We start from the raw sequence: 25,343 nt of genomic DNA on the forward strand, positions 1-25,343 counted from the left end.
CTGACAACTATGTCTGACACTTTAATAAACATCATGTAATTATGTAATTCTAACTTTTTTTTTTTTAAAACAGGATGATTCTTCAAGAAAGCTTTCAACTTTTGATAGTTTATAACTATGATTTTACACCCTGGCTTTTGACACTTCTTTTAAATTATGTTTTTATTAAGATTATTTTATTATGGGGGAAAGGCATTTGGAAAACTTTGTCACTTGCATGTTCCGTCATTTATACTGGATCCTGCAACACATGTATTTGTGCCACAATACCTTTGCAGTTTGTGTGCTTCTGCGATAGGAAGCAGGACTCTGGAGGGGACCTGATGGTGGCCACTGGCTGGACATCAACCTTGCTTTTCCAACCACTTGGGTCACGGCCATTGGAATGAATTGCTGTTATTCCCTGGGGTGCCAGGACTCCAGTGCTGGGCTGTAACTGGGTGTTGCGGGGGTCTCGGTGCTGCTGAGCTTTAGGGGACTAGATGCCAGCCATGGTTGCCCTCACCATCCAGAGGGATGTTTGGTTCTTTGGCACATCAGGCAAGCTCTGTCTGTATAAAGTGTCACATAAAAACCCTGGGTCTCTGGCTACACTTTCAATTCCTGGGGCTGAGAAAACTCCTTGCATCAAGGGGTCAAGAAACAAGGAATTTTAGGGTAACTGGTTCTAAAGCCCTCTCTTGTGTGTGCACATTGATTTGAGGGTATGTTTTCTTCAGAATGGTGTTAGTGCAGTTGAGATGCAATTTGAAGTTATTTTCTTAATGTGACATAGCCATGGGCATGGCCATGTGCGTACAATATGGTGGCTGACTTGATGTGTACTCCTAACTTAATAAATAATGTGCAACCATCGGTGTGTTTTCTCCTTTCACTGGCTGGGGTCCTTTTCCATGGGCACTGAGCTTCATAATGCCAGGGCTTCTGCTGGGCCAGCCTCAGAGAGTAGTCTGAGTATCAAACGAAGGTGCAAGCCTCAGTAGCAGGTAGGATTCCCAGCAAGTCAGTTGTCATGACGTGTGTGCCACGGGATTAAAAGCCAGTTGGTGCTGTGCGCTACTTAGCAGGAAGGGAACCGTGGGCTGCCTGAACAGGGTCCTTTGTGTACTACGATAAGTAAATCATACATGGAGCCAGGCAGGTGACCATGGCTGTCCTAAGCAGCTGTTTTCTCCCCCACTCTGCACTCATTCTTGACTATTCTAGAGTTCAGGCTCAGAAGTTTAAGGTCACAAGGCAGGGCTCTTTCCAAAGTGAATTATGCAGTGTTGGTGACATTGGTGTCTACTTACTTGGGCTACAGGCCTGGTTGTGTATAGGTGGTAACATCATTCACTTGCTACAAGTTGAGGGGCATTGGAGAGGGAAATGTGTCTCACCTATTTGCCTAATCCTACTTCAGATTCCTCTCATTCCCTGGTCCAATGTCACTGTCACCCCTGAGACCCAAAGCCCTACCCTTCTAATTCCTGTTCAAAAGCATCCTGAGTTGCCTTCATTTCTGTGCGCTCACAAGCTTACTTCTGTGTGGATCCTGTCTGGCTTTGGGATGATTCTCTCTTCCCACTCAGAGGGTCAACTGCTGTTGCCGAAATAGTGACGGCTTTGGCTGGGTGTAGAGTGCTTTGGAAGTGCCATCTCTGTTTCTGTCCTGAATAAGGTGGCCTCACTTTTGACCGATTGCCACATGCTAGCTGTCAGCAAAAGAAAGCCTGCTTGGGTCCCCAGAGTCTGCCATTCTGCTGACTTTCCTGACGGACTGATGCTTGATGGTGCTGGAAGGCAGCCCTCCATGATTAGTGACTACCAGTGCATAGTTGGCTTCTCCCTCACGCCCTTAGTGCTTACCTCAGACTTTGGGGCCAAGGGCAGGTAGCAGCTGTGATCCCTGTGACCATCTGCTTTTGCAAAAAACAGCTTCCAGAGAAGTACTTCTGAGGGTGGTGCTACCTGGACCAGAATCCAGCATGGCGCTTGGCACGTGTGTGTGTGTGGTGCCCAGAAACATTCTTCTCTCACTTTGAGTAATGACTTTGTTTTTCATTTTTGTTTTGATTATCCTGGGGCTAGAACCCATGACTTTACTCATGCTAGTGAATGAAGAGCTCTATCACTGAGCCAAAACTCAGCCTCAGGAGTGCATTTTTTTTTTTTTAAGATTTATTTATTTATGTATGTGAGTATACTGTACCTGTCTTCAGATGGTTGTGAGCCACCATGTGGTTGCTGGGAATTGAACTCAGGACCTCTGGAAGAGCAGTCAGTGCTCTTAACCGCTGAGCCATCTCTCTAGCCCAGTTCTTTATGTAGCACTGGGGACAATAGTGTGTGGGTAAAGGGAGTTTGGGGATCTGTCATGAACATTTAGGATCATGTCTGGTTCCTGGATGCATTCTGAGTACTGGCAAGGGTTTTTACCTTGTTACCCAGGAAAATCCGGTCTAGAGTAGTGAATGGTCCAGGGGGTGTCCAGTGTCTGGTGAGTGGGTCATGGGTTTTCAAAGCCAGTTTATGTGTGCACATGTATCAAAGAGGATCCAATGCAGCACTCACCATCTTTTTTTCTTTTCTGGCCCCCACTCTGAATGAGGCCAACAACCTCAAGGAAGAGAGAGCGGATAACTGAATACTTTCATGGAAACCTTTGTCTTGAAAAAGGTCAATATTCCCATGATTATCTGGTAGCTCAGAGAGCAAATGTCACGATTGTCTTATTAGGTAATTGTTAGGCACCCACCACAAGCCCGCATGTGTTCTGAACACAGACTGCCTAACTGCAGCGTGTATTTTAGTGGGAGAAACCATGGCATGGCTATGGAAAGAAAAAGAAGGAAGCTGGCAGGGGTGGGGGTGGGGGAGTCGCTCTTGCCTAGAATCCTAGCATCTTGGTGTGATTTGGGGGGGTGGAGTGCTGAAGCAGGAGTGACACAAGTTCAAGGCCAGCCTGGAGGGGAAGCTAAAGTCCTGCAGCTCTGAAGCAAGAGGGTTCTAGGCAGAGGTCACCCCGTGCAGAGGTGGGAGTGGGTTGGTTGCTGTGGCACACATGGCTGGTGTAAGGGGCAGCAGGAGGATCTAGCATAGGTGGCTTTCTTAGGAAATGTGTGTGGACAGGACAGGTGTGGCAGGATCTAGCTCTGGCTTTTGTGTCAGTGGTGAGGCAGTGGCCTTGTCTGGCTAGACCCCTCCTGTGAATGACTGTTCTGCCACAGCCAGCAAGATACCAGATACTATATGATGGTGACAGAATGCCCCCTACCCACTGTCACTGTCTCACAGGTATCAAGACTGAGGCAGTTAGGCACTGTTGCCCTACGTGCTTGGTCTGAGGGCAGAGCTGTGGTGGGTGCTGGGGGTACAGTGCTGAGGCCGTGGGCTCTGACTCCTGAGCAGATATGGGCTGGGTATGAGACTTGTGATGCAGTAGCCTCTGGCTGACCAAGAGATGACCAGGGATTCCTGTGCATGCCGCCTAAGGAGTGACGACACGAAAGTTCTAGCAGGTTGGGTGAGAGCTGCAGGGTGCCCATTCATGCCCAGTAACTGGTTACCAAGTAGGTCCTGCTGGCTGCAAGTGGCCTTTCCAGGGTGACAGATTTCCTCGCCCACTGTAATTGGCTTAGGCAAAAGGTGCACTGAGTTGGAGTTAGAGTTACAGCCCCTTAGAGCTCAGCTCTAGAAGACGAGCCAAGTTTTCTGGAAGCAGGGCCCCTTGAGGATGTGCCAAGAGCTGTTTATTAGCTATGTTACGGTGCCCACTCTGAGGCGAAGCCACATGGCTCCTGTGTGTGCAATGCTGAGAGAGATGGCCCAGGTATGTTTTGTTCCAAGTCTTAGCCCCCATCCTCCTCATATCCTCACAGGACACAACAGCTGCAGGACAGTGTCTGGCGCTGCCTCAGCTGCTCCTGAAGCTGCTCCTTTTCCAGCGTTAACACCTCCACCTTCTCCTCCAGCTTGCTCAGCTCGGCCGTCCACTTCTGAGGTCAGCGTGGCAGTAGACAGTTAGGCTACCACTGTCTTAGGCTGTGCTCCCTCCAGGGATGGGATGCAGCCTGGGGTCCTGACCATGCTGCTGCCTCTGACAGGGGTCTTGAGGTTGCCTGTATGCCATCCACTGGTTTGCAGCCTTTCAAGGGCTGGCGTAGGGACCTGATCACCACCTGACTACCGCCCCAGTGTAGCTCCCTTACCCTCTGCCTTCTACCATCTGGTGGTTCACTTATAGAAAGGCTTCTCCTTGGGACTCAGCCCTCCCTACCTCCTCACCAGGCTCTCCTTCAGTAAGTGCACACCCCTTTCTAGTTTCCTTATGGGATCTCAGCAGCCTTGATCTCTGATCCCTTGGCCTTTCGGGTAGGTGGGGCTTTGTGCTATGGAATTGGGTACCGATTTTAAAATGACTGCTGGCACTGTTCCTCTAACCACTGAGCAGTGAATTGTGGGAGGAGGTGGCAGAGTTCCTTCTATCCAAGTCCTCCCTTCTAGGTTTGCCTAACTTTGGGGTTAATGGTTGGTGGTGTCTGAGTCAGCTTGACGCCAGCCCACCTTGGCCAGATCTCCTCACCTGCCTGCACCAGTCCTGGATGGCGCCAACTGACAGTGGGCCCTGGATGCTCCCATCACGCCTTAGAAAAACCTCCCCCTGGTCCGTCTCGTATAGCTGTGGTTCACCCTGGGCCTTGGGGGTGTGCACCGTCAGGCGGAGTACCTTAGCAGGGGCAACGGAGGCTCAGAGGTGCCACATCTGGTGGTGGTAGTCCCAGCTCCACTTGGGCAGTCCCATGCTTTAGCTCCTGAAGGCAGCCTGGTAGGCTCCTTCCCTTAAGCTCGCTCCCGTTGCTGCTTCCCACCCTGTGCTGCTCAGCAGTGTCACAGTCCTAAGTGATGACCTGTAGCTCACCTTGAGAGGCACGCTGGTCATGGTTGTGCTTATGACAGGGATGAAAGTAAGGGTGTAGGCATCGGGAAAGACCTGGGGTTTGAAGCCCTGCAGGATGGAGTCTACCAGCAGGCGTGTGCGGTCCTCATCACGGTGGCTGCAGTAGATGCCCTGCACCAGGCCACTGTCCTCGACACCCACGAGCAGGCTGCCCCCTTCACTGTTGAGAAAGGCACATACGTAGCGCCGCACATGGTGCTTGAAAGCCAGGCTCAGGTACTCACCACCACCTCGCTTAAACTCCATGTTCCGTGTCTCGCTGCCAAGGAAGGCTCCCTGGAATAGCTGCTCCTGGCCCAGGATCTTCTGGTGTACAATGGCACTGTCAGAGCGCACGCCACTGGGTCGGTTCTGAGATATCTGCCGACGCCCAGCTGAGCCCCAGTTAGGGGGAGGGTCTGCCAGTTGGGGCAGTGGTGGGCGCCTGAAGCCTGGGCTTGGGCCAGGGCTTGGGCCAGGACTTGGGCCAGGGCTGTGGCTTGGGCTTGGACCGCTGTCGTCCTGCTGGGGTGAGGGCAAGATTGGGTGTATAGGCAAAGGCAGAAAGCAGGTGACCCTACCTTAAAGGACTGCCATCTAGACCCCCATCACATTTCCCCTAGCAGTCTTCCAGGCTGAGAGCCCAATTCCATATATGTGCAAAAGCTAATGCTGGCCCAAGGGCTCAAGCCAGCTCTTGGGTTGGGTTCTTCCTTGGCACCTGCTGTAGGATGCTTGGGTGGGTAAGAAGATTGTCACTTTGAAGTTGGTAGCCAGCACACCCATGGGCCAGTCTTTACTTGGAATGTGTAATAGGGTCCAAGGCCCAGATGTTCCTAGGAGGCATTTGGTAGCCCTGCAGTCCTCTGGGCAGAGATGCAGGTCCCTGAACTGAGGGACCCTTCCTTTGTTGTCCCTGAATGTCTGTCTGCCAGCTACTTCCTGGCTAATGAAGTCCTCCAAATCTTAGCTCTTTCTGCCCCTCCTGAGTCCCTTTGTGGCTTCTGCTTTGTCTCTAGGGCTCTGGCAGTTTGTTTCTGCGTAGCCACCTCCATAGGGTCTCCACAGCCTATCAGCTTCCTCTTCCTATTCTCAGCAACAATAAAAGCCAGTTCAGTGGCCACTCCCACTCCCAGGCCTCCGTGCCTTCACCTCTACAAGGCTTGACTCTCAGCTGGGCTGGTGCGTGGAGACGGACAGAGCCCCAGTAGCCTAGCAACTCCCGAGAAGATGAACATGGGGTTGGGGATTTGGCTCAGTGGTAGGCGCTTACCTAGGAAGCGCAATGTCCTGGGTTAGGTCCCCAGCCCCCTCAAAAAAAAAAAAAAAAAAAAAAAAAAAAAAAAAAGATGAACATAATAGGTGCACATGTATCAAAAGGTTATCCCAAGAGCCGTTTAGTTCCACCATTCAAGCCCATGGATTGTCCTTGGAACAGAAGACCTTGGTACTGGTAGCATAACCTTTCACCCCCGACAAAACTGGCCTGCACCCTGCTTTCCCCTGTAGATCTGGCCCAGCCTCCTTCCTTCAGTTGCCTTGGTGGCCTCCAGCCTGAGTTCCAGAGATTACCTGTCCTACATCACTACCTCAACATCTTTCCTTTGCCTTCTGTGATTCTTACGTCCCCTATAAATTTGCCCCCAGTGGGCAGTGAGGACTTGCCTGTCCTTATAAGCCACCTCAATTCTGGGGCTGGCAGAGTTGGTTCTGTTCTTGGGAGGGCTTGACAAAGACAGCATAGGTTGTCTGCCTCAGCCTTGCTTAGTGTTTGTCAATGAACAAATGAGGTAGACCAAGGAGAAAATCAGGACTTACTATGTTCCAGGCTATGTTTTGCATCCCTGACTGGAATGCAAAAGGGTCCCTAAGAGTTAGTCTCCCTTTTAGCAAAAGGGTCAGATCCCTTGGGTATGCACAGTTCCTCATGCCATCCACACTCAGGTCTCTTCATGCCCTTCAGGGCACACTTGGGTAAACGGCACTTACCTCCCTGTGGTGTAGGGATTCCAAGCCCTCACTCAGTACCAGCTCCTTGCCTCGGGCTGTGAGCTCTTTGAGGATTAGTTGCTCCTCCAAGGCCATCTGCAGGCGCCAGGGGAGGGAGGCCAGCACTGCCTTGGGGGCAGCCACCTGTACCAGTGCATAAGTGTTCCGTGGCCGCCTCACTACCTCGATTTGCTCCCGGGCCACTGGCAGCTCCAGCCTCTCTAGGGTGTCTCGCAGCAAGCAGGCAAGCACAGGTACAGAGAACTGGGGGTTGAGGTGGCCCACGTAAAGAGTATGTGTGCTGGGAACTGCCTTGAGGCCGGAGTCCTTGGGCAGGGACTCTTTCAGAGGCAGCTCTAGCAGGGACGGTTTCCCCTGGGACATCACAGGAGACTCCCACATCTTTGTCTGGGCTGCTCTCTTCCTGAGGGTCATGGTGGTCTTCCTCAGAAGGGAATTTGGTAGTCTTCACTGCTGATTGTTCCTGCGCTTGGCTCTCAGACTGGCCAGGGCTTCCCAATGGACTCACAGGTGCTGAGGCTTCTGGAAACTTGTAGACGGGCAGAGGCTAGGCAGGGTCAGAAAGAAAGGGCAGAGGGCCAGTAACCAAGTAACCCCCTTGGGTGCCTAGGAAAGAGCCAGGCGGTGCTGAGCCAGGCCTCTGGGCCTGTGGGCAGATAAGGGATTTGCTGAAGGGTTAGGAGGAATCTTTGAGGTCTCTACCCTCTAAATATGCCTCAATCTGTATCTAGGACCTTCTGGCTGCCTCTGGGATTTCTTGATTTCTAGAAGGTTCTTAAAAGCCTAAGAACCCTAGCAAGATGGTTAAAATGGGCCTCAGAGTAGTGGCCATAGTTCCAAACTATGGGCTGCTTTTCCCACTGACTATAACCTGCTAGGAGGCTAGTGTGGGTCACTGAAACTATTTAGGATTGGGTTGGCAGGTTTGGGGGTTCTAGCATACAGACAACAACTATGGTCCCTCCCTATAAAAAGGGCCTTTGTATATATACATAAAACTTGAGGTAGCTCAGGAATTAGAGATAGTTCCTTGCACCTTACCCTAGGCTTGGAAGCTTACACACACACACACACACACACACACACACACACACACACACACACACACACACACACACACACACAAAAATGAACCTTGCACTCACCCCCACACCCCCAGCCTCCAACTTAGGTGGCAGGCACCACCAGCCTGCATCTTTCCAGACTGGATCCTTGAGGTAGTCGGAGTCCAAGAGCTACCACAGCTGCTGCAGTGGGGGCATTCAGGGCAAGCAGGAGGAGGAGGAAAGAGGAGGCCTATGATCTTCATGTCCTGCTGGCTCCTGCAGGGGCATAGGAGGTGTCAACCCTGAGTTCCCATAACTCCTTGACCCAGGACACTTAGGACTTGGCATGGAGACAGAGAGAATCAGGGTCTAGGGAGTGGGCGGGGCCTGTGTAACAGCTTCTGTGATCTCATGAAGGCCAACAATGCCTTCTGGTTCAGACAAACAGGACTGAGTGCTAGAGTGTCTGCTAGACAATGTAAGCAGACACAGCTACTCACCCACTACACAGCTTGGCCATGGGGCCCTTGGAGTAGAATCTAGAATTGAGGACCTGAAGACACTTCTTCCCTCTACGCCACCCCTCCAGCCTTCAGTGCTAACACAAGCCACTGTTACCATCTCTTCTGGTTCTGCTGTCTAAAGTCTCCACTTCCTTCCTTGGTCCCTAATCCCCACTGAACACTGCTGACAGGATCTAGCTGCTCCCAGAATGCACCAAAATGTTCATGGTGTGGTCCAGGGCTCCTCTCTGTGTCAAACAGACATTTCTTGTTATTGCTATCTAGAAGGAACTGAAAATCAGCTAGCCATCTTGAGGAATAGAGCTATCTACTGCTTGAGTGACATGCAGCCTCTGCCTTAGAGGGGCTTAGTTTAGGAAAGGGCTTTTTATGATTATTAGAAAACTGATTTATTACTGTCATTCTATAATGGGAAAGAATCAGTGCACGAATCATGGCACACGTGGCTGTCAAAGGACAATTCTGGAGTTAGTTCTCTCCTTCCTCCCTTCGAATTTTGGGGATCAAACACAGGTCCCCAGGCTTGGCACAGCAAACACCAAGTCCTGTTAGCTCCCAGATAAACACTTCATTACACACTTCCTATTCCTAGTATCCCTGATTACTGGAAACAAGGGGGAGGCCACAGTGACTAGTTCAATCGAGTAGCTGTTTGCCTTCCTGTGGACAGCCATTTTGAAGGCATGCCTGAACTTTTGTGGCATGTGGGGTTGGAGGCAGAGGCTTGGGCAGGGAGCTTCAGGGAAAGAGAAAGGCAATGGTGTCTAGGCAAGAAGAGGCTTAGCTCCACAAGATGGTCGAATGAGGCTCTATGAAGACTTGGCAGGTGCTAAATGGGTCACCCCTGTAGCCACACCTGTCACAGCAGTCCCACAGCTCCCACTCACACCGCAACAGTGAAGCCTGGTATGTTCCCTGGCTAGTATGTCAGGCTGCCTTGTCCTACACTGGCTGCAGACAGCCTTCTCCACCTTCTGTAGATCTGTTCCCACTGTAAGCCCATGGGCTGTATAGTCCTTGAGTGCCAGGCCCTGGTCCGTGCAGTGGATGCTATGAAGGCCTGTTTGTATTGCCTCTTTGCTCACCCCATGAAGAGGAGGATAAAGCAGCCTACTGAGGGCTTCTGGGACTTGCTAGCTCTTGGACTGCTTATTGGCTTGATGAAACTGTAGTACTAACAATTGTCAACCTGACAGAGGGGCCTGCAAAGTGCTGTGAGCACTTGGACGTAGCCTGTTCTTTTGGACTGCGAGTCAAGAAGAGTTCCTAGGGATAATCTGGCTGAGGCTCCTTGTTTTACATGTGTCAGAGCCAAGACGAAGTGAAGGGGTAACCAACCCGCTTGCTGAGTGCTTTGGATGTCAACTGGGTAAGAAGACATAGGCATTTGTATTGGTTTTTATTTATAAACAAACTGACAAAATAGTTCAGATGGCAGTGGGGGCAGCAGTGCTGCTGACTTGCTTAGGAGGAAGTACAGGAGCGAGGACAAACCCCTGCAGCCTTGAGGTCCTCCATCCCACCATTGGGGCCCCGTGACCTAACAGCATTAGGCCCCATCTTTTGCAGCAATTCTGACCAGGGCAGGGAGCTGTGGGCAGGGTGAGGGGAAAACTCCATCAGAGATGAAGGCTGGGGCTACAGAGGACCCAGTGTAGGAAGAGGGACCCTCACCTTATGCTCAGTGAGCCATATACTTTGTCCATTCCAGAGAAGAAGGGCCCTAGGGCAGTGTCTTCTGAAATAGGGCCACGCTTCTCTGGAGAGGCCCTCTCTGAACCACAGAGGATGGTCTCCCTCTTCCAAAAAAATGTTTGGTGCAAGAGAAGCATTAAGTCCAAATTCGAGAAGCAATAAATTAGCAATAAGAAAAGATTTCTTTAAAAAGGTCTGCACCATAAGTTCAGAGTCTGGGGATCCAGTGAGAAGGCATGAGCTGGGGGCCATGGGACACTATGCCAAGCCCAGGAGGTGGTAAGGGGCCTGGGGACCAGGGCCTTTCAAGGTCCTAGGGTTGGCGTCTTCCTCATCTCTTGAAAGGTGCTCAGTCTAAACTTGTGGTGAGAGGCTGGCTAGCCTTGAGAAATAAATAGAAGGGCCCGGGAGCCACAGCAGGCTAATGGGAAGAGCAGCACCAGCCCTACCCACTGTTCCCTCCTCAGTCCTTCATGGAAGGACGCATCAGGGCAGGAAGGGTAGCAGTGGTGGTTTTCCAGCCTCCTAGAGTCCTGAGGTCACCCAGAGCCCTACTACGGTGCCTGGGAGCTGGCTGGCGGCTTCCTGGGAGAAGAGTGCCTCCTGTTCAGAACTTGCCCTGCTTCAGCCGGTCAATGTGAAAGGAGAGCTTGAGGGCAGGCCCCAGCTTCAGGCCCATGTACTTCATCATCATGTCACTGCGCAGCAGGAGCAGGGCCTTGCCATCGATTTCCTGGGGTGGGGAAGAGCGACTGTCAGAGGTCTGCTTGCTCTGACTGCCTCAAGTGCCAATCAAAGACCACCCAGAGCAGTGTTAGGCACATGGTGCAGTCAGGCTTGCCTGCTCCCTCCCTGTCACTCTGAGTGCCTCTCCCAGGCAGGCACTAGAGGACAGGCTACTTGCACCTTTTCTTCTCTGCTGCTGGGGGCTGCTTTCAGTCAGTGCACCTGTGCAGGCTCTATAGACACTGAGTCCAGGCCTGCTCTGGAGCCCCTGCTAACCCACCTACCCAAAAGACTAGATGGTTAGTGACAGGGGTAGACTTTGTCTCTATGACCACAGGAAGAATGGCATCAAGCAGCAGCGGAGGTAGGGAAATGGCGTTGAGCCCTACAATTGGGGTGTGGTCAGAGAAGGAGGGCAAGAGCAATGCCTAGCATGGACCCAAGTGGTCTCTTGAAGGGACCACTGGGCTCACAGTTCAGCAGAGGACAGGGGTCCATGAAGAAGGAAGCAGGGGCCACTTGCTTAGGATTCTTTACCTTGGCTGAAATCCTTGAATCTCATACCAATGCAGACAGGGGTAAAGCTCCCTAGAGAAAGAGAGCCCTCTAACCTGGAACTGAACCCCAGGCCACACCCCCGGGGGAAGCGGCTCAATGCAAGCCTGTGCTGAGACGGAGGTAAGCTCAGTGCTCAGTAGGGTCTGCTTAAGAAGGCATTGTGCACTATGTTCCAATGGGCGCAGAGCAGACAGCCATGCCCGCTAAGATCTGTTGGTTACAGCACACACAGGAAGTAAGACAGAGGCACTTACATGTTTTCGGAAGAGGTCGGCATGGGATCCAAGCTGAGGATCAGCCTCCCGGACAAACTGCATCACATCCTCCACTGTCCATGAGGAGGGGTCCCGGCCACTCAGGCGAGGGGGATCTCGGCTCTCCAGGTGTCGATCTGACCCTGAAGGACAGAAGGGCACTTAGCACAGTGCATGAAACAACTTCACATCCATGGCCTCGGAAGTTCGAGCAGACGATAGGAGGTGGCCCAGGGAATGCAGAATGTTCAAGAAGAGAGGTCACCACTTCATTGTGTAATGCAGGTCCAGCTTTTGGAAATTTTACACTGGGGCAGTGACTCACATTAAATCTGACGTAGGTATCAATGTAAGGGGACTACTTCCTAGTTTGGTGGTGGGACAGGAAGAAGTGGGTACTTATTTTTGCTTTGGCTTTGGGGAGCCAATTCCTTGGGGCCTGCAGATAAACTGTGCAGCATACTCTGGAGCCTTTCCCAAGGGCTGAAGAACAGGTGGCTTCCCTACAGTCTCATGAACTAGGGCAGAATGAAACAAAACAAAACAAAACATGATGGCTGCCTTGGCTGCCAGGAATCTCTATTAATTTAGGACCCTGTTTACAGCTTTTATCTCAGTTGTGGCTGAAACGTAGCTCTTCTTTTTTCCCTGTGTGATCTGGGATCTGATTATTTTGGTCATCCACTGTTGTATATATATTCCCTCTGCCGCATGTCTTCCCCTCTTCCTTCAGTCTCTGTGTCTCTTCAGGCAAACTTCAGCTTATTTAAGGAGGTCTTGGCTCCTAGGACCACATCGGTTTCAATGCTGGAATAAACAGCCCTCAAAGCATCTCCTGTGTTGGTTACAACCTGTTCTCCAGACAGTTGCCCTATCCCATGTATCTTTGCACCTGTAGACACCCTACGTCACACACGACCTGAGAGCAGAGCTAAGAATGGTATTCTTGCCCTACTTCCTCCTGCCTGCCTGCCTGCCTGCCCTATGGGTCTTAGGACTGAAAGCACACTAGCTGGCCAGTCTGACCTTTCCTGATGTTAAGTTTAAGGCTAGTAGAGCTTTAGCAAACCCTTCCTGCTTGTGGTCAGGCACTGAGCAGACAAGAGCAGAAGTGCTAAGAGAGCAGATGATTAGAGGATAGATACCTTCAGAGGTTTTTAAGGTGCTAAGGACTGGAGGTAGGAGGGGTCTCTGCAAGCTAGTTAGTAATTGTCCCTCTCACTGTGAGTCCTTTGCGATGGCAAAAATGAAAGCAGCTCACATACTCTGGAGAGAGGAGGTGTGGTTGAGAGGTCTGTGTGCAAATGTGCCCTTTAGGGCCCGTCCAGCCAATGCCTTTAATGAGGGCTAGGAGGTCTGTGTGTTTATTCACATATAAATACACATGCAGGTTTATACACATACACATTATACAACATACTGTTAATTGTATTGTGTTTTCCTCAAATTCCTATGTTGACATTTCTAACCCTCAAAAGTGACTATATTAGGAGTTATGGCAAAGCTCAAATTTAATAAAAAGATCAGTATGCTTTTTATGAAGGAATCCCAAGGGGGAACACCCACCCAAGTCTGTAGGACATGCCGACACCTTCATCTTGGTTTTCCAGCTTTTAGGACTGGGAGAAATACATTTCTGTTGTTTGTAAGCAGTTTACTTTATAGTAATTGCTACAGCAGAACAAAGGCACTAATAATTCACATATTGAAAACTATTATGCACTTATGTTTGTCAGCCAACCTCCATTAGAATATAAATTCAACAGGGCGGGTGGCAGAAGTTTTAATCTATGTGACAGCCAGAGAGGCACTCATGAAATGACATCTGAGCACAGACCTGAAGCAGCAGAACAGTTGGCATGTTTAAGATTAGCAGGAAGGGAACAAGGCAGAAACAATGGGAGGCAACATGTGAGGTGACATGTGAGGTGATGCCTGTGAGGTGACTCGTGAGGCCACGTGTTACTGAGGGGAAGAGGGCAGGGTGGTGAAGGTAGAGAACCATGTGTATCACTGACAACTGCTGACTGCTCAGGTAGCTTTGCTAGATGAGTGAGGTACTAACCCGGGAGAAGGCTCACTTACAGTCTGCTGAGAATAGGTGTTCAGGGCAAGGGGAGTCCTGGTGATAGTCTAGGCAACAGACACCACATAGTGCACTGCAGAGATAGTCAGGAGAGCAGCTGGATCTAAGAACAGCAGTCTACAAGTTAGGAGACCTACTGCTCTCAGCTCCTGTGACCTCTAAAACAGCACTTGAAGGAGGTGTTAACCCCATCTTCAGCACAGAAAGGAGGGACAGAGGCCAGTGAGGTGAAGTGACTAGCTTAAGACTACCTAGCTAAGGAGGAGACGAGTTAGTGCCTTATCCTTGACTTGCCCTGCTCCTTTTTCTGTAGAGAGCTGAGCTCAGTGTCCTCACCTTCACACTCAGAGAAGGCAGACTATAGCAGTGCGAGGATGACAGGATCAGGTAGAGCACATCTATACGGGAGCAGGGTAGCATACATATGTCTGATCTTCTGAATTAGTGAAATAAAACTCGAATTCCTTTTTGACACAAGCAATCTACAGCTCATCAGGTAAACTCCAGCCTTACAGTTCTTCATGGACAAAAGAGTTGAGTATAACCTGGCACAAGGACTCATACGTTTAAAGAGGGGAGAGCTGATACCACAGTACCATCTGGGCTAAGGAGAGAGAGCCATCACAATGCATCCCTACCAGGACCAGACCCTGCCTTGGTGGAGATGAAAATCACAGTAGCTCCCCACATACCTGGGGAATGATTTAGTTTCCAAAATGATTCCACATCCCTTCTCTCCCTTGTTCCTTTTAACACTCCTGTGGAAAGACCAGGTTGATATGAGAATTTCCATTCTTCATGGGGAGCACTTTGCACATAAGAGACCTGAGGTGAGAGAGACAACTTATCCATGTCTCAAGGATTGAGGGAGCCATGTCTGCTCCATCTCTGCTTGGCATCTCTTTCCGCTTCATTTTCCCCTTGCTAGGCTGGGGTATAACACAGGCTGCTGCTTCTGTCTCAGTCTTCATGAAGTCTCTCATATAAAGGCATCTTTTACTTTTTGTTACTGGGATCGTTTTGTTTTTCTACACTTTGCATACTCTGGGCTCAGGGAGGCTAGGGTTTGAGGATAGTACATCTGCTTGGCTTCCTGTTGGTATTTCTAGATCACCTTCCTATGAAACGCCTGTGTTTCGAAGCTAAACTTACATATCCGACCATCTCTTCTTTCTGAGCACTACTATTTATCAATAAAGCTGTGTTACATTCCCATTTTTGGTGCATGACTCACTACTTTCTGTTCCACCCCAGTTCCTTCTGGGGGCAATCCACTCAACTCTCACACCTCCAGTGACGGTCACCTCTCCTACTTCACATGCCTACTGCGCTAAGATGCTTATCAGCACTTGGAACAAATTGCGTCAGAATTTTAACCATGGCCTTCTGTGATACCAACTGCTCATCTTTTGAGCTCTGTCGAGATGGATCCCAGAGCTGTTATGCTATAATGCTTAGCTGCCAATGATCCCCACAGTTCTTCAGCTCTGCTGAACTCTACGCTGTCCTCCTTCCTGCTCCTTGTCTTACTAGCACACCATAAAAAGACAGTTGGCTTCCAAACTGTCTTGTCTTACCTCCTGCAGGAGACTCTAAGAAACAAAAGAAATCCACAGCTCTCACAGCTAATCACCACAGCTGGCCTCCTGAATTTCTGGCAGACATTATTTTCTTTACCCACTGTGTCTCATTGTCTGTATGAATGGTCTCATCTTTCAGTACTCCTAAAGCCCTCCCTGTTCAGTCCTGTCTGTTCACTGCTGGCAGTCTTCTTCCTGTATCCTCTAACCCATCTGCCTGTGCTCTGGACGCCGACTACTTCCCACCATTCCTTTCTTCTTGGCTACAGCCTTAAACCCCCCCCCCCCCGGTCCCAGTCGTCCCTGGACAGCTATGCCCAGTGCTCGACTCGGGAACAATTCCTTTACACTCACAGGATCTTTCATCTGTCTTTATTTTGATCAAATTCTCCCTTGATATTTGCTCAACTCATGGCAATACCCTCCCCATGTCTCTTGATAAGATCACCAACTACCTACCAGTCACTGAGTTGTGCAGATACTCCTCAGGTCAGCCACTAAACATTCTTGGAGTGTCCAACCACCACCCAACCAGTCCCCCCTTCTCCTCCGACTGGGCACCTTTCCTCCTGTGTAAGCCCCTGCTCCTGCTCCCACTTTTCCAACTTTGCCTACTAGGCACCCATTTTGGTAAGCTGTTCCTTTCTTCCCACTTTTCCTTCTGGGAACTCATTTACGTATAAAGTTTCAACAGCAACTGATGTCCCCGTGACTCCCAAACACTCAACTCCAGCACTGCACTCTTCCTGTAAATCTGACCTGCACTAGCTGCCGTCTGCTGTGCATCTCCACAGTGACTAATGGTCCCCTCCCTTCCACCTCTTGGTCTTCTGTAGTGAATGGCACACCATTCAGCAAACTGCATCTAGATATCTCAACCTAGGGGACAGTCCCCACTTCCTCCTTCCTCACTATCTTCAGGCTTTTCTAAATTGATCTAGTGTGTAGTTTCACATCTAACAGTGCCCTAATTTTTAGGCCTTTCTCACTTCTGTTCTGGACCATTCTTTCTAGTCTTGTCCCTCCAGTTCAGGTTCAGGCCAGCACTCCATTATTCAGACAGAATTCTGTTTGTGTCTTGCCTCTGATCAGCTACCACTGGTGGCCTAGCTCTGCTAGGCTCATCAAATCCAAACTTTTTAGTTTGAAGTTTTCCCACAATATAAGCCCTGACCTTTGACATTATGTTTCAGCAATACCAAAGCCATACAGCTCTGATACGACCCATTCTCCTCTCTACCTTTAGCCCCATTTTGTTCTTCCTGGAAAGTTGTCCCTGTTCCCCAGATGAGACATGGCCATTCATCTAGTCTCAAACAAGTTGCCACTCTCCAAAGAAGTGGGCCTTGAAGGCACAGTTGGGATTAACTGTCCCTTTCTGCAATTTCACACTATCAATTATATATCTTTATTGCTTTGCATGTATCTTTTTAAAGTGTATCTTCTGTATATGATATTTGAAAAAAAGTAATTTGTATTACAAAAGACAGATGTATCCAATAAACAGTTAAAAGCTGGAAGAACAATCCCTTCCCCCTGTCCCTTTTAGTTCTAGGTCTTTGGCTCCCAATTTATGGCTTTGCTTTTTTTTTTTAAAACCAAGCCCAGAACACCAATAATGTCCCAGGTGTCTGGGCAAGGTAAAAAAGTGAGTCTCCAGTCCTAACACCCAGTAGGGCAGCAAAACTAGTTTCTCTTAGTACTCTTTGATCCCAGGAACAAGGGAAGAAGAAAGGGCAAGGAGTCACGAGGGCCAGAGAGCCCCTGGTCAGCTTACCCCGAGAGCAGAGCCTGCGCACAGCAGAGACAGTGCTCAATGGAAGGCCACAGGAGGGAAGCAAGGGCCGATAGCCAGGAGTCCGGAGGGTCTGGGACGTGCTGACGAGGTTGGCAGGCTTCAAGGCAGAGTCCATCAGGTCTGAGTGTGTCTCCAAGGACCGCGTCAGGCTATTGCCCAGGACAAAGGTTTCACCTGGAAAATAATAAAACCAGAGGTAAAGTAGGAACTGGCTTGGAGGGACTGGCAGAGTGCTGGCTCCAGGTTCCTTCCCGAGGGAACAAGAGGCAGCAAGACATAAAGCTCTACAAGGACTCAGGGGGCCCGGGTATCAATCATGGCTCCTGGCTCAGGAGCTCAGGACTTAGATTCCTTTCTGGATTCTGTTTTCTCTAGACTATTCCTCTTGGCCTGAGATAGTAGTTGGCCTTTTCTGGATAAGGACAACTTAAAAGGAAGTAGAGTTACTTTAGGTGGGAGGCAATTCCTTGGTCTTAAGATGCTAGCCATAGGGTAAGGGCTGTGGGAAGGATGTGAATGCTCAGAGGAGGGGTGTGTGTGTGTGTGTGTGCGCGTGCGCTCGCCCATTCACACACGTGTGGAGGCCAGAGGAACTCAATGTCTTCCTCTGTCTTTTTCTGCTTGGTTCCCTTGTCATAGGATTTGTCACTGAGCCCAGAGTTCACTGTTTTTTGGACTAAACTGGCTGGCTAGTGAGATCCCAAGATCTGCCTGTCCTTGATCCCCAGTGTTGGAGTTACAAGGACATACAACCACAACCACTTTTTAATATGGGTAGTAGGGATTCAAATTCAAATCCTCACAATTTCAGAGCAAGTGCTTTTAATTAGAGTCAGTAAATCCTCATATGAGGATTCTTTAGAAGCAGATGCTGATCAGCAGGACACCTCAGAAATACTCCATGACACCTGATTAAAGGCCTGTTTGCAGAGACCCTGTTCCTTCAATGCCTCTGACTTATCTGTCCTGACCCTGTTCTACAGAAACATTCCAAGGAATCTGGGGGAGCTCAGGCACCGGGACCAGGATCAGGGTAAGAACTCGACTCTGACACTTAGCAGAATGCTTCTCACTACATCGTAGGAAACCCTGAAGAAGTTTATCCATACACAGGGAGCCTTCCAAGGGGTTTGTGGACATCTGAAAGTCTTTGCGAAGGGAATCTCTTGACAATTCTGCACCTCTATGGCCAATATCAGGCAGTAAAGCCCTGTCACCAGGTCATGGAACCTAAAGCTGAGACCTAACCTTAGCTTTGATGGTGCGCTGGCTAGTCTCATGCCAACTCGATACAACCTAGAGTTATCTGACACGAGAGACTTTCAGTTGAAATGCCCCCATAAGATCTAGCTGTGGGTGGTGCCACTCCTGGGCTGGTGGTCCTGGGTTCTATAAGAAAGCAGGCTGAACAAGCCATGCAATGCTCTCTAGGTTCAGTGACTTCTGCTTGACAAAGAACACCCTCCCCTACCCCACGACTGGCTGCTATTCTCTTGGAGGATTTTTGGCAATCATGTCACTGTTGAGAGTTCTAATGGCTAAAATGCCCTCCCTTCCTTTAAAGCTGAAATCTGTCTTCTTACAAATCCTCCCCTACGTTCTACTCTCTGTACTCTGAGTCCTCCCTGCCTTTCCAGGCTCCCCTAGGAGTATTTATTACCTGTGACTTTTCTCCATATTCCTTCTCCACCCTTTCACCTTTCCTCACTCCCTTGCTGGCTACCTTCCACCAGGAATGCTCATAGGAACCTTTTTGCAGTAAGATTGGGAGAAGAGCTGCCTTTCATTGATGGTGTGTGCAGAGAGCAAGGGCCTCACCTCTGCCCACTAACATACAAAGAGCAGTGGCACACCCTCATTTCTCCAACATCACAGCAGGAAAGCCAATTTACATTAACACTGGATAGTTAGAGATTTTCTATCTCTGTCTGAATAGATAAGCAAGCTGACTCCCAGGAACAAGGGCACTGAGGATGGATGGATGATCCTGCAGAAACAACCCAAGTCTTTGAGTCCTAGAACAAATGCACAAATTCCCCTAACACGTAGCAGCCAGCAAATCTCAAAACAGCAGATCTAGAAGTTAATGCATGGTAGATTCCAATCATAGCTAATGTGTCTATCCATAATAACTAGCTGAATTAAAATAAATTTCCTGACTCATATTGCCATTTTTGTAGGGGATCCAAAGGAACTCCTTCCTTTAGCTCCCACATGCCTGGTACTCGACAGAACCCATTAACTCTGCAGAAGGGACTCAGCTGTTAATCTGCTCTCACCCACGAGACCTCTCAGCCACTGTCTTTTATGCTCTTTGTTGATCAGAAGTGGCTGGGCTGGAGCATCTCAGATCCATGCTCTTAACCACATGCCTTTTCCCTCTTAGCTTCAGAGTGCAGGGGTTCAGTCTGTCTTACCTCTGTCTCCCAAAATCCAGTATAGAATCGGGCAAAGAGTGAGGATTTAATAATGTTTGATGACCTAAAGCTAAAACACATGGACTGGGTCCTTCAAAATGCCAATGCAATCAGAGGAGGCAGAAAGAGTAGAGAATAGCTCTATGTAAGGGAAATTTAAGAGACAGGACAGTAGGGGTTGGGGATTTAGCTCAGTGGTAGAGCGCTTGCCTAGGAAGCGCAAGGCCCTGGGTTCAGTCCCCAGTTCCGAAAAAAAGAACTTTAAAAAAAAAAAAAAAAAAAGAGACAGGACAGTAAAAGGCACCACATGATCTCTTACTGGATCCTGGATTATAGAAAACAAAACAAAACAAACAAAAACAGCTACACAAGACATCATTGAGACAACTGGGGAAATTCTGATCTGGATGGTATAGTAGCCCAGGAATATTTTATTTATATTAAATTTATTTTCTTTTTAAAGCTGTATTTATTTATTTATTTATTTATTTATTTATTTATTTTATTTATATATGTGCATTCACTGTAGCTGCCTTCAGACACACCAGAAGAGGGCATCATATCCCATTACAGATGGTTGTGAGCCATCATGTAGTTGCTAGGAATTGAACTCAGGACCTTTGGAAGAGCAGCCAGTGAGTGTTCTTAACTGCTGAGCCATTTCTCTGGTTCCTACATTAAATTTCTTAAACACAAAAATTAATGTCCTTCCTTTTGCCATTCTACCGCCCTTCTTGTCGTCCTCCTCTTCCCTCTTCTCTCTCTTTCCAATGTAGGGTTTTACTGTGTACCAGGCTACCCTTTAACTTGTGAACAACTTGCCTCAAATTCCTGCAGGCTGGGATTACAGGTATGTGCCTAAGTTCTATGCTCCTTAAAAGAGGTATGCAGAAAAATATTTCACTTGTTAGCTGGGCTGTGGTGGCACTCAGGGAGGCAGAGTCAGGTGGATCTGTGAGTTCGAGGGAAGCCTGGTCTACAGTTAGTTCCAGTACAGCCAGGATTACACAAAGAAATCCTATCTTGAAAAACCAAAACAAACAAGACAAAAATTTCACTTGCAGTTAATTCTTATGTGTTAAATAAACAAAAGACATATCATGGATATGTATTAAATACATAGATACAAATATATATGTGAACAGTGAAACAATAAATACTGCAAAAGTTAGAAGTAACTCTTGGTGAAGGACTCATTTTACTTTTGTTGTTGTAACTTTTCTGTAGGTTTGCAAGTTTCCAAAATAATAGCAGTGAACACAGTCAGTCTCAGTTTAGGTAGGGAAGCTTAAAAGGAGATGGACTTTCCATGGCTTGCTGTTACATGATAAGTACATGGTTAGCTAAGCCAAGTCCAGAGAGGTAGGGCACTGTGATGGTAACACAGATAGGCACCAGGGGCACCACACTGGTAGAAATGTATGATTAGGCAGGGGTGCAGGAATGGAAAACAAAACAAAATAAAAAAAGCCAAACAGGTTCAAAGGAAAAGCAAAAGAAAGCTATGGGTACTGATGGAGCTCTCTGAAGAGGGTGGGTAAGTAACCAGAAAAATAATAGGTGCCAACGAGGTATCAGAGGCAGAGAAGACAAGCTACAGAGTAGAGGAGTCAGAAGTAGGAGTCAGAAGTCTAGACAAAGCCCCGGCTTGTCTGGGCACAGTTAAAGCTGCTTCTAAGAAGCAAACAGAAGGCAGGATGCAACTAGACAGCACACCGAAAACCTCCCACGGGGAACAGCTTGGTGAGCAGAGAGGCTCAGAGTTGGTGCAGCCTGTCTCACATGGGGTCGAGAGAGGACACAGTAACAGCTGGAAAGGACACCCCTGCTCTTTGTCATGACTAGAGGCCCATTGTGGGCATGTCCCCCGCAGCCTCTGAGTACTACTGCTGCTGTACTTTCCCAGTTCATGAGGGGCAGTGTTCTATGGAAACATTCTGAGATTCTTTCCTTTGAGCAGCTGCCCTTCTGAACATGCCGCTCCCTCTCATGCACATCCTCTTCAGATTTCCAGTTAGGCCTCTAGTTAGGGAAACAGCCCAGGGCTCCCACATGGCAATGGCTGGGAATATTTAACACTTTGTCTTTGTCTGTACCAACTCCAGCCTATCCAATACAACGTTCTAACTGAATGACTGTTCTTATAGGTTCTGATGTTAAAAAAAAAAAAAAAACAAATAAAAAGCAATTTAGAATAGGTAGTTTAAGAAGTTTCCTCTGAAGAAAAGAACCACCTGAGAGGCCTGGTACAGCTGCAGGGACCAGATGTTTGGTTGACATGCAGGCAAATGAGTAGTGTAGGTATCTTTTCACCCCAAATTACATAAGCAATTCTCATTTGTTGCAGAAGTATAGAGGGGTCAGAAGAGACTGGTGTGCGGTCTCTTCCCTGGATACATTCTGCATAAGTAATACTTCTGTCAGAAGTCTTTTCATTAAGACTTCGATGAAAAGGCAACAGGGAAGGGAGTGTGGGAATGAGACTCATGCAGAGGCCCTCCAGAGCACCTTTCAGATTCCTGCACCCCAAGATAGACAGAGTAGCCCCAGGCTGACATCACCTCCTCTCTGCTCAAGGGCACCATCACAGGTGTCTTTTAAAGAACAATCCTCCTCCTTAACAGCCACCTACCTCTCTATGTTTGGACCAAGCTTTCCTCCCTCCCTCGTTCTGTGTCCAGTATTCCAAATCAGAGATGCTGAGCTCCTCTCATTCTTCAAGCTCGGTTAGGAAGTGCTTAGTCACTGACCTAGCCACGTGGCATCCGCTTTCTCATTGTGGTATATTAACAAAAAAGTTATTTTCCAGCCTAGTTGGAAACAGCAGGAACTTGAATGGACTTGTTAGACTGGCAATGCTAGAAGTTAGGGCCACGTGCCAAAGAAAAGAATGGACAGCCAATCAACAAGGAGCAACTTTCTCAATCTCTAGCCTAAGACTGAACCTTGTAGCTAGCAAAGGAGGGCTACATGAGGCCTTTGATGCCGGGTTCATGGGCTGCACACAAGGAAATCACAGGACAACCTCTAGAGACAGGTCCAGAGGAAAGAGAGAGTACAAAGGGACGGAGATTCTGAAGAGTTAAAGTGGCAGAAAACCAAAACCGCCAGATGTAACCCGGTTGTGGCAAGGGTAAAGGGCAGGAAACCAGATCTCTGGACAGTGGGTGCTAGGCTTCCAGATCTGAGGGCTGCCCAGGCCCTTACAGGTGCTGCTGGCTGCCCAGGCCCCATCCCAGCTCCTACCTGGTAGGTACCTGTCGTGGCCGTGGCTGTACTCTGTGGCAGTGAGTGACACGTGAGTCTGTGTAAAGGGCTGGTTGCCAAACAGATTGTCACTCCGAAGGTTGTGGCAGAGCTTCTCCAGGAAACGGAGGACATAGGTGATGCTGTTGACTGCTGGGAGGTTGAGTGTGTGCTGTTCCCGGTCGAACACGGCTGTGGAGTTAAGTAAACAAAGCAAGTAAGTTGTACAGTGCAGTGTAGTGTTGGCTGGAGAAGCTCAGCTCACTGTGTGTCCTGGGCTTGGCAGGTTACAAAAAGGCAGCGCCAGGCTGCTTTCCTGCTGCTCTTCTTCCTGCTGCTTTCCCTTGCTCCAGGGCATTGATTTTTGCCTCAACTCCAAAGGGTGTGCAATCAAGGGAGTGCCAGGCTGTTGCACCCTCAGGGCTCTGGTATGATTTGACTCAACCTGTGCAAACAACTGTGAACATAATGCTATCTGCTCCATCACCTAGCTGGGCCTCTTTCAGGAAGTGTGCTCACCTAGGGTGCTGTGTTCACAAGAGCACTGCCCAACAGTAGGGAAGCTATGTTGGAGATAATACTGCTATTGCTAGCAGCGGCCTAGGCATACACTTTCAATTTATATCAGGATACTGGATTTGGGCAACACTGGGAAATGTTTCATGCTTGTTTTAATTTTTATGTAGTATCTATTTCTATCAAGATATTGTCATAATTTTTTAAAAAGCAAAAGGCTCATGTGACTGTCTCTGAGGGAAGTGAGGAAAGGGAAATCTGGGGAGAGAAATCAGTCTCAGCAAAGTTTTAAAGAGGAAGAACTCTAGGCAGTAGAGGTGAAGAGCAATTGCAGGCAGTTAGGAAGACAGACACTGCAGAGGGCAGAGTGGTTGGGGCCTCAGGGGACATGGGTCTGAATGTCTCAGCAGCTCCCATCCTCCATGCATCCAGTGGCTACCTACACTTGGCTCCATAACATTTCTGTTGTACCCTTCCACAGATTACATAGATTTTCTTTTCCACCATTGCAGATATGAGCCTGTCATAGTCTGTTTTCCCTTTTCTTGGCCAGCAGGTATTTGTTGAAGAGACGACTGGGCTGTTTATGCTCCCTGTCAGCTGGCTCCTTAACACCACAGCAGCTTGCTATAGAGGAAAGGGAGGGGCTGTAAAGCAGCATCACAGTAAAGACTGGATGGTGTAAGGTAGGTCAGGCCATTGTAGGCTTGGCAGGTAAAAATTAGATTTTGGACTTGAGAAAATTGAAACAGAAACAGGGCACAGCAGGAATAGTAGTTACTGTGAAAAAAAGAACCACCCTCTATCCTGGATTCAGCTCCCCTGTATGGGTCCTATAGGCCCAGAAGCTTAGGAGGCAGGGTGAAAGGAGATCAGAGGTCCTCAGAAGCCAGTTGAGGAAATTCTCTTGTTGCAGCAACATAGTCTCTATGTATTTTACCCACGAAATGGCTTTAAGCCACACTCATATTTTCTGTGTGTGGACCAAAGTTTGGAAGAGATGTTAGGCAGTCTGTCTGGCTATTTTTGGCAGAGGTATATGGGATATACTATATGGCACATGGTTCAGCAGAGTCTGGGGGCTAGCAGTGAGGACTCTTGATGAAGGGGATACTTTTGCATTCCCCAGAGGCTATGAGTGTGACTCAGTATTAGGATCTCTCATCATAGTGCAGGTCTGCCACTCTGGTTAGGAGGCCAAACTATCCCAAAAGTGTGTTTACCTGAGATGACTTCACCGCCATGGCCCTGTTTGAGGAAGCTGAAGACAGTTTTCTGGTGATAAGCACAGTCAATGCAAGCCTGGACAGCCTGCTGCAACACCACAGAGGCACGGGCTGGCCCAAAATGGTCAGGGAGTTGTTGGATCTTCTTTTTATCCAAGTGGGGGCCCGTGCTGCCGCTCTTGTTCAAGTAGATACAAACTACAGGAAACAAAGAACCCAAGAACCTTACAGTGTGCCTGGCAGAGACAAGTCAGAGCAGCTCTCTTCCAGCTGCTAACCTCTGGACTTGGCTCCACTGGGATTCTCCCAGCTATGCTGCAGAACACTGTGGATGGTAAAGAAGAAGGTTTGGAAAATCCTGTGCCTATACCACTAGCCCAAGCTGCACCGCCAAGAGCTCTGGGAACATAGCCTATTAGGAGAACAACATAGACAAGAAATCAAGGCAAAGACCTTGTGTTTTGTTTTCTGGTTCCTGAAAAGAAAATGTAAACTCTGAAGAAGACTCTCAATCAAACTGCCTCATCTCCTAACTTAAGATAGCGGACTCGGCAGGAAAACAGTACTCACAAGGGTGGGTATAAGGGTCAAGCTCTGAAAAGAAGGCTCAGTCTAGGTCTGCTAAGGAACAGGGATCAGGGACTATGGAGATGTTCAGTAGATGAAGAGCTTGCTGTACAAGCTCGAGGGCTGGACTGAGTGCCACAAGAGTCCATGTAAAGGCTGGGCCGGCATGGTGGACC

General features: G+C 48.8%; 3 protein-coding genes across 8 annotated transcripts in view; 1 reads left to right on the forward strand and 2 right to left on the reverse strand.

Moving 5' to 3' along the window:
- Ctps1 (CTP synthase 1) overlaps positions 1 to 855 on the forward strand; it is a 29,006-nt gene extending 28,151 nt beyond the window's left edge. Inside the window, exon 19 of the mRNA XM_032899018.1 lies at positions 74 to 855. The gene's annotated coding sequence lies outside the window, so the exon portion shown is untranslated. The remainder of the gene's footprint in view (positions 1 to 73) is intronic.
- A 2,859-nt stretch (positions 856 to 3,714) lies between these two features.
- Positions 3,715 to 8,719, reverse strand: Slfnl1 (schlafen like 1). The gene is made up of 5 exons (XM_032899077.1): positions 8,074 to 8,719; positions 6,908 to 7,475; positions 4,901 to 5,443; positions 4,565 to 4,708; positions 3,715 to 3,977 (listed from the first exon to the last, which is right to left on the reverse strand). Exons 2-5 carry the CDS (start codon positions 7,340 to 7,342, stop codon positions 3,855 to 3,857), a joined length of 1,245 nt encoding a protein of 414 aa, XP_032754968.1. The 5' UTR covers positions 7,343 to 7,475; positions 8,074 to 8,719; the 3' UTR covers positions 3,715 to 3,854.
- A 1,159-nt stretch (positions 8,720 to 9,878) lies between these two features.
- The window catches only part of Scmh1 (Scm polycomb group protein homolog 1), a 125,042-nt gene continuing 109,577 nt past the window's right edge, over positions 9,879 to 25,343 (reverse strand). For 5 of the 6 annotated variants that reach the window (XM_032899028.1, XM_032899045.1, XM_032899036.1 and 2 more), the window contains 6 exons: positions 24,598 to 24,798; positions 22,859 to 23,050; positions 17,175 to 17,369; positions 14,510 to 14,575; positions 11,732 to 11,874; positions 9,879 to 10,926 (listed from right to left, as the gene is read on the reverse strand). In XM_032899028.1, the coding sequence (XP_032754919.1) occupies positions 10,801 to 10,926; positions 11,732 to 11,874; positions 14,510 to 14,575; positions 17,175 to 17,369; positions 22,859 to 23,050; positions 24,598 to 24,798 (923 nt within the window). In that variant the 3' untranslated portion in view covers positions 9,879 to 10,800. The remainder of the gene's footprint in view (positions 10,927 to 11,731; positions 11,875 to 14,509; positions 14,576 to 17,174; positions 17,370 to 22,858; positions 23,051 to 24,597; positions 24,799 to 25,343) is intronic. The other variant, XM_032899070.1, reaches the window with a different exon arrangement.

This window comes from Rattus rattus, chromosome 1 (genome assembly GCF_011064425.1).
Source record: "Rattus rattus isolate New Zealand chromosome 1, Rrattus_CSIRO_v1, whole genome shotgun sequence".
Taxonomy (NCBI): domain Eukaryota; kingdom Metazoa; phylum Chordata; class Mammalia; order Rodentia; family Muridae; genus Rattus; species Rattus rattus.